The sequence below is a fragment of the Macadamia integrifolia genome, chromosome 2, assembly GCF_013358625.1.
Source record: "Macadamia integrifolia cultivar HAES 741 chromosome 2, SCU_Mint_v3, whole genome shotgun sequence".
Classification (NCBI taxonomy): Eukaryota; Viridiplantae; Streptophyta; class Magnoliopsida; order Proteales; family Proteaceae; genus Macadamia; species Macadamia integrifolia.
Genome location: NC_056558.1, coordinates 39,944,148 through 39,952,980, shown reverse-complemented (window position 1 = coordinate 39,952,980; position 8,833 = coordinate 39,944,148). Strand labels below are relative to the sequence as shown.

The following is an 8,833-nucleotide window of genomic DNA, read 5'->3' as shown; positions in this document are numbered from 1 at the left end:
CAAAAAACAAAAACAAAAACAAAAACAAAAACAAAAAAAAAAAACCCAATATGCTTTTTTGACCGCTTTTTTGACCGAATCCTTAAATTAATCAATCGAATTATTCCGAATAATTCTCCGCCTGAATAATTCCCGAATCCGAATTTGCTAACTATGGTCCAATCTACAAGATTGAGTCTGCCCACTGTAAAAGGCTCTCTCACTCTTTTCTCTCTCGGTCTCTCTCCCTCTCTTTTACTTATTCTATATTTTCTACATGGTATCAGAGCTTGTCTGATCCACACAATAACAATCGGTCCTACCTTCTAACCTACTAGTTAGAAAAAAAAAAAAGGGCCTACGACTTCTGGTCTCTCTCTAAGAATCTCGCGGCTCCTTTAAGGGGGTGTTTTTCATTCCCTAGTTGGCTGAGAATGGGAATGGAGGACTGAATGTGAGAATCAGTCATATGTGTTAAAAGAGGTGACTCAAATTAGTAGAAGAAAGTCTGGTTTTGGAATTCTTTTGGATTGAAGAAATTCTGGATTTCCCTTTGAATCGATCTCCAGAAAATAGGCCAATTGAAGTCAGATCTGCTCAAGGTTTTGCAGGCAGATTTAGTACCTTCTAAAGAGCCTTCGATCCTTAGCTGAAGGATATCTGAGCACCTCTGCTGCTGGAATTGAAGATTACTGCTGTTTTCTCTCCCTTCAAGACCTAGAATCAAGAAGTTTAAGAACTTTGTATCTGACCATCAGAATCTGCCAAGATTTATAGGTTTTTGTTGCCTATAAAAGAGCTACACTCGACCCAATTTTCAGCCCAAACTGAGGTGTGCAAGTCTCAACCACAACTGCCCAGGTTAACTCCTAACGCAGAAGGGAAGAAAGTTGTCACAGAAGTGATGTCTTCATCATCACATAGACTTATTGAAAAGAAACTTGTAGGAGCTGCCAATTTCTATCAATGGAAGAAAATTGTGCAGTTTGTTTTGACTGGTCAGGATCAGCAGGATCATCTTACCAAGGGAAAACATGCCACTGATGCCACATGGGATACGGTTGATGCACGTATTCTCAGACAGCTACTAAACTCAATGGATAACTCCATAGTCGAGGTTGTTACCCACATTGATACTGTAAAGGAGTTGTGGGACTATCTGAATGTTCTATACTCTGGACTGAACAACCTTTCTCATACTTATGAGCTATCTCAGGAATTTTATCGGACTAATAGGAAGGGTCGACCCCTAACTCAGTACTTTGTTGATTTCAAGAGGATGTATGAAGAGCTGAATTCTCTACTCCCTATTAGCAATGATGTGAAGAAAATGCAAGATCAAAGGGAACAACTTGCAATTATGGGTTTCTTGGGAGGCCTTGGAACAGAATATGACTCTATTCGTTCTCAGATTCTTGGAGGAGATAAGGTGGCATCTCTTGCAGTTACCTTTTCCTAAGTCTTATGGGTATCTCGAGAGACTTCTTAGGATTCCACTCCAGTGGAAAATTCCGCACTTGCAACACAGGGTAATAATCGAGGAACCTCACGGGGTACAGGTAATGGTAGTAATAAGGGACAATTCACTGGGAACTCCTCCCTTGGTAATTCAGGGACAACACGCACATGTCATCATTGTGGTAAACCAGGACACATCCAATGATTCTATTGGAAACTTCATGGCAAACCCCCTCAAAAGCAGTTTGCCAATTCAACTACCGTTGACAAACCTAGATCGTTTGAGGGTAGGATGGTCAAAATGACCAATGAAGAATTTGCACGATACAATCAGTTTCAAAATCCAACACCTTCACCTTCCACTGCTACTCTTGTTCAAACAGGTAATGCCATTTCGTGTCTCTCCTCTTCTTCTTGTCCCTGGATAATCGATTCCGGTGCTTCAAACCACATGTCTGGTGTTCCAGGTATATTTTCCTCTTTTAAAAATTCCTCTGCTAATGTCACATTGGCCAATGGCTCTATTGCCAAGGTCAATGGTACTGGTATTGTTTATCTTAATACCTCTTTATCCTTGTCATCTATCCTTTATTTGCCTGAGTTACCATTCAACCTATTATCTGTAAGCAAGTTTACACAAGCTTACAATTGTTCTATAACCTTTTTCTCCGACTTATGTGTTTTCCAGGATCTTACGACGAAGAAGATGCTTGGTAGAGGTCGTAGGGTTGGGGGACTGTACCTTTTTGAAGACAATGCACCTTCCATAGCCTGTTTGGATACTCTGACTCCTCATCAGGTTCACTACCGGTTGGGTCATCCGTCTTTACAAAGCCTACAAAAACTTGATCCCAGTTTTAATTCTCTTTCTAGTTTAGAATGTGAGTCATGTAAGTTTGGAAAACTACATCGTGTTAGTTATTCCCCTCGGGTAATACACGGTCTGCATCTTCTTTTTCTTGGTACATTCAGATGTATGGGGTCCTTGCCCTGTTACATCTAAGTTAGGTTTTAAGTATTTGTCACTTTTGTTGATGACTACTCCAGGACTACCTGGCTTTATTTAATGAAAAATCGTTTTGAGTTATTTACCATATTTTGTGATTTTGTTGTTGAAATACAAAATCAATTTGGCATGACAATCAAAATTCTACGAAGTGATAATGCAAATGAGTACTTTTCTGGTCCATTTTCTGAGTTTATGGCTAAGTGTGGCATGATAAATCAATCTTCTTGTTCAAACACTCCCCAACAAAATGGAGTGGCTGAACGAAAGAACCGTCATTTGATGGAGGTTGCTAGGTCAGTTATGTTTGAAATGAAGGTATCCAAATATTTTTGGGCCGATGTTGTTCTCACGGCTGGATATCTTATTAATCGTATGCCTTCCTCTGTTTTGTGTGGTGGTATTCCCCATTCCTTGCTATTTCTTTCTGACCCACTTTTTGTTCTTCCCCCTCATGTTTTTGGTTGTGTTTGCTTTATTCGTGATCATCGTCCAGGTTTATCAAAACTGGATCTTCGAGCCATCAAGTGTATCTTTTAGGGTTACTCCCATACCCAAAAGGGCTACCGGTGTTATTCTCCAGTACTTCACAAATACTTTGTTATTGTTGATGTCTCCTTTTTTGAGTCCAACCCATATCCAAATGAGTCATTTGTTGGGTCTGAATTGAATGATGATCTTCCCCTTTATGTTCTCTATCACTCTAACCCGTAGGTTGCCACCGAGACAGAGGTACCACCACCACCACCTCCTTTACAAGTGTATACACGACGTGTTCAAGAAGCAACAACACCCCTTCTCCCTGGGACACCTACCTTATCATCTTCGTCTACGGATCCCACTCCAGGTATTCCTCTTTCTAACTTAGACCTTCCTATTACACAACGACGTAAGGGTGTTCGGAGTTGTACCCAACATCCTATTGCTGATTTTGTGTCTTATTCTAGCCTATCATCTACTTTTTATTCCTATCTTTCTACTATTTCCTGTCATCCTGTTCCTAAGACTCTTGCAAAGGCACTGTCTAGTCCTGGTTGGAGGAATGCTATGAGGGAAGAACTACTTGCATTGGACGAAAACCAGACTTAGGATCTTGTATCATTGCCCTCTGGAAAGAAAGCTATTGGTTGTCATTGTGTTTATGTGGTTAAAGTAAACCCTGATGGTTCTCTTGCTCGTTTGAAGGCTCGACTGGTCGCCAAAGGGTATGCTCAGGTTTATGGGGTTGACTACTTGGATACTTTCTCCTATAGCCAAGCTGGCCTCCGTGCATGTTTTGATTTCTCTTGCGGCCTCATCCCATTGGCCGTTATTTCAGCTTGATGTCAGGAATGCCTTTCTTCATGGTGACTTGCATGGGGAAGTCTATATGGAGCAACCTCCAGGGTTTGTTGTTCAGGGGAAGTGTGGAAAGGTTTATAAGCTCAAGAAGTCCTCGTATGGCCTAAAACAGTCTCCTAGGGTGTGGTTTGGAAAACTCACTGATGTGGTGTGTGCATTTGGACTATCAAGATGTGATAGTGATCATTCTGTGTTCTATCGAAAGTCCGATAGAAAGAGGATATTTCTGGTTGTTTATATCGATGATATTATCATTACTGGAAATGATGTTGAAGGAATCCAAAGTTTAAAGGCATATTTGCAACAACACTTTCACACTAAGGATCTTGGACGGTTAAAGTACTTCTTGGGAATTAAAGTTGCTTAGTCAAGAAAAGGAATTTCTTTATCTCAGAGAAAGTATGTGTTAGACCTGCTCTCAGAAACAAGTATGTTAGGATCCAAGCCCGTTGATACTCCAATAGATCCAAATGTGAAGCTTATGCCTGAAGGAGGTGATGTGTTAGATGATCCTGAGAAATACAGGAGGTTGGTAGGAAAGTTGAATTATGTAACGATGACTCGACTTAACATTGCCTTTCCTGTTAGTGTTGTGAGTCAGTTTCTTTCGTCCCCACATACATCACATTGGGATGCCGTTGTTCGTATTCTGAGATATCTTAAGAAAGCTCCAGGACGTGGCCTATAGTATATTCAGATCATGGACACAGTCGTATTGAAGGGTTTTGTGATGCGGATTGGGCTGGTTCTCCCATTGATAGAAGGTCCACTATAGGATACCATACTTTTGTTGGCGGAAATCTTATGTCTTGGAAGAGCAAGAAACAAACTGTTGTGGGTAGGTCTAGTGCTGAATCTGAGTATTGAGCCATGGCCCATGTTACCTGTGAGTTGATGTGGATAAAACAGCTTTTAACAGAGCTTGGTTTTGGTAGCACTGATTCTATGCAGTTATGGTGTGACAACCAAGCTGCTATTCATATTGCTTCTAATCCAGTGTTCGATGAGAGGACAAAACACATTGAAGTCGATTGTCACTTTGTTCGTGAAAAACTGCAGCAAGGAGTTATTTCTACAAGCCATGTTCGCACAGGAGAACAACTTGCAAATGTTTTTACCAAGTCTTTTGGGGGTGGTAGAGTGGATTATATTTATAACAAGCTAGGCATGATTAACATCTATGCTCCAGCTTAAGGGGGAGTGTTAGAAAGCATCGTAGGAGAGGGAGGAGACTGCAAGATAGCGCAAACTCCTCCCCACAATAAAGTTAGTTCCCCAATTGGGATAGGAGTCCTAGTACACTAGGACTTGTGGTAATTTACTAATTAGATTAATTAGTTGTTAGCTAATTAGTTTCCTAGTTTGTTTCATATTCCTAGTCAGCGTAGGACAGCTGCCCTACTACTATTGCAGTAGAGAATTATCTATTTAATAAGAAGAGGAGGGCAGTCCAATCTACAAGATTGAGTCTACCCACTGTAAAAGGCTCTCTCACTCTTTTCTCTCTCAGTCTCTCTCCCTCTCTTTTACTTATTCTATATTTTCTACAGCTATATTTTATATAGAAAAAGTAGAGCAATTTCCTTGCAATAGCATATAATGTTAGGTGACAAAGGTTCATAAAGAGCTTACCTGAATGATTTGTGGAGACAAAAATCCAAACATTTCAAGCCCATCAAGGCTTTGCAAACAATGCAACGGTGGCAGTCTTTTTCCAAGTATTTGCTGTCTTAATACTTCTTGGTTTAGTCTATCTAGGACCATTTCCCAGCACTTCTCAGCTGAGACATTGGTGAAGGTCTCACTCGGACATTCCTCGACCGTAACCTAGAATATAGTATCAATTGTGAGAATAGCAATGCAGCATAAACAAGCCAAAATAACTCGGGTAACAGTGAACTTTGAGTTTCCCTTCAAAGTATATGATGTCCCTATAAACAAAAATGAAAGGAAGTAGACATGCATGAGAAGCTATCATTTTTATTTCTAAAATAAAGTTAAGGCATTTCATATTCTTCATTGGTTATCTTATTACTGTAGTCTTATCATCGTAAAAGAGTTGAAACTTGTGTTATATAGACAGATATACAGAATTCAGAACAAACATTTCCTGCACCTATAATAGACATATAGTGGAAGGCATAAAAAGATGCACAAAAAGTAATATCCACACTACTATAAGTTGAGGTATTTGTCTACTACATGAAAGAAAAAAAAAAAATCACCTTGAAAAGAGGCCCCAGGAGGCCAGCATCGAGGACTTCTGAAATATAGCTGCACATCTGTGTTGGATCAAGCACACTAAAGAATCTGATACGGCTCTTGAACCCTGCCCAGGCCAACCCACAGGAAAATTAGACAACTCAACTCAAGGCAACTTAAAAAATCCTTAACTAGCTAAATGGAGCTGAAAAAAAAAAAAAAAAAAAAGCCATAACACCTTCTGAGGAAGGTCTAGTGCAACATACCTTTTGGGAATATGGTGCGCTTATTGCACCACGGCTTGCTGTGAACAACTGCTCCAATGGTTATAGCCTCGACATTTAAATCCAACTTTTGCACTGGTGGTCTATTTAATGAAGTCTTTAGCCAAGGACTGGCCACATTAGTTTTAGTTTTGACGATTGTGCTTAAGGATGAAGATGAATCTGGATAAGAAGTCCAAAGATCAACCCCAAACAGCTTATTACCACTACACTGTTGCCCAGCATCCCTTGAACATGATGGGTGATATTTGGTGGAAAGAACAAAAGAAGAATTTAACTCAACGGAATGACCACGAGAGACTGACGAACTACAATCAGAAATTGACTTGGAAGGAAGAGAATGGGACCTTCCACCATGATCAGAACCCACTATTCTGGCTTCTGACACATCTGAACCAAGAACTTTCTGTTTCTTAACCACTGATAGACAGGTCTCAGCCACATTAAGAGAGTTTCTATTATTACCACCATCCAGTATTTCTTGCACCCCACTTCCATGTTCATCCAAGTCCAACAGACCCTCCAGATTTAAGTCAATACACCTGTCCTGATGTCGTCCACCCTCATCTTTTATGATGATAGTTCCTTTATTTAATACCCCATTCTCTACTTCTGGCTTGATACAAGGTCTGCATAAACTAGATGACCGCTGTTGCCATTTTGGAAAAACTGCTTCTGAAGAATTACAAAGATCAGATTTGCAAGTCTTGTCAACATAATGGATTTCTTCCATTCCTTGGGAATAAGAGAAACTTCTTTCCTTTTGCACCAGAAAATCAGGCCTGGTTCCCTTACTTTCTTGGTCCAGCTTAGGGATACTAGCACCAGTGTGATTGATTGCAACCAATCCAAGGTCCTTCAAGGCCCACTGACTGATAGAATTCAATTCACCTTCTAAAGCTTCAACCAGAATGTCCAATTCATCCAAGTTATAGCGGAAAAGAATAAACCTCTGGCCTATTTCACATGGACAGAGAAGGTTTGCATGTTTAAGACATGCAAAGCGGTCAGGACAGCACTTGCAACTTGCAGCAGATAGGTGCAAGTCATAGAAGCATGAAAAACATTCTCTATCATGAGTCAAATCGAAGTCTCTGTCCATTTTTCGGGACCGCAAAAATATCGGAAGAGAGTCTATTCTTTCATGCTCCATATCAACTCGGGTCTAGAAACAAAAGGAAATCACAAGTCACAACTAAAACTAAATTTAATATAAGTTACATAGATTATAAAAGCAGACTCACCTTAATAGCCTTTGTGAGTACCCCATCCTTACCACAGACACTTTTCCAACGTAAATTTTCCATACTTTCCTTCCTCAATACTAAGAGCTCCCAAAGAGCCCGAACAGCTTCACCAGCTGCCCCTAGAAGCAGCTTGTCATGGGATACAGATGTCTTGCGACATTGCCCACTGTAGAGCTCCACAGCGCTTTGTCCATGTGGTAACCAATCAACTGGAGCAACATTCACAGCCTCCGCACAGTTGAAGCCGCAGTTGAAGCCAGAGTGGTATGCCCGCGGAAATGTGAGAACAAACTCTCCTGATTGTTGGACAGCTCGGTAGACTGGAACACCCTCAGATTTTAAAACCGATGGGGATAACTGAGTAACCTGTTCCAAATGTTGAAATATAAATTACCAAATTTTGAGTAGGGAAGACAGAAGGCCACCCATTTGGGTCATAAGGGGGCAAATGATTTGCAAAGTAGAGAGCACCAATCAGTGGAACCCACCAAATTGATATTCGAGCACCAGATATTACTCTATTTGATCTTTCTAACTATCAAGTCTTTTTTGAACAACTAAAAAATATGTCAGGTAGTCCAAAGACATCTATGAATTGTGTTAGATAATTATTTTAGCTGGAAGAGGTTTTCAAAGCAGAAGCTGTGAATCATGAACCAGTGAAATGTCGCAGGTAAAGAGCATAGGTATGGTAAGAACGCTTCACTATCCTTTTGTCCAGACCTGCATCATAAATTATATCTCTAATGTTCTAAGGCCAATGTGAAAGATGGCTTCTCATGCAAAAATTATAAGAAAACAAACCAAAAAATAAATTTTGGAGTTGAAACTCTTTCTTTTTGGTTACTATAAAGATGAAACTGAACAATGCCAAAATTGAAAAATAAGGAAAATCAGTCAAAGCTATAAAACTAGAACTACAATATTGCAAATTTCTCATTTAAGGTCCACAAAGTTCATCACTTGAACTGTACAAAAATTTTGTACCCAGCTTCTGTTTTAAAACCACATTCATTACTTCAGATCAAGTCATGATAAAAAAAAATGTGAGAAATATCAAAAACTTACCAGTTCATGAAGTAAGTCTGGCTGTTCTTCAAACAAATCTGGTAAATGCTTTCTCATGGCATTCTCCAATTTCTCAGCACTGCTTCCAGGGACTCCATACCATAGTTTAGGGTCACCCCAATGAAGATAGTTTAGAGAGTAAAGGTGATGGTCCTCAACATGCTATTTCCAACAGAAAAACCAAAAGCAGGAAATAGATATCAGCTATGATAAAGAAAATGAGAACAGGATTTTTTTTTTTTTTTTTT

At 39.8% G+C, this 8,833-nt stretch overlaps 1 protein-coding gene across 8 annotated transcripts in view; it reads right to left on the bottom strand.

Annotated features, from left to right (window-relative positions):
- LOC122068570 (lysine-specific demethylase JMJ18-like) overlaps nucleotides 1–8,833 on the bottom strand; it is a 21,577-nt gene that overhangs the window by 3,326 nt on the left and 9,418 nt on the right. For all 8 annotated transcript variants that reach the window (XM_042632431.1, XM_042632482.1, XM_042632467.1 and 5 more), the window contains 5 exons: nucleotides 8,586–8,747; nucleotides 7,515–7,883; nucleotides 6,253–7,435; nucleotides 6,010–6,113; nucleotides 5,417–5,611 (listed from right to left, as the gene is read on the bottom strand). In XM_042632431.1, the coding sequence (XP_042488365.1) occupies nucleotides 5,417–5,611; nucleotides 6,010–6,113; nucleotides 6,253–7,435; nucleotides 7,515–7,883; nucleotides 8,586–8,747 (2,013 nt within the window). The remainder of the gene's footprint in view (nucleotides 1–5,416; nucleotides 5,612–6,009; nucleotides 6,114–6,252; nucleotides 7,436–7,514; nucleotides 7,884–8,585; nucleotides 8,748–8,833) is intronic.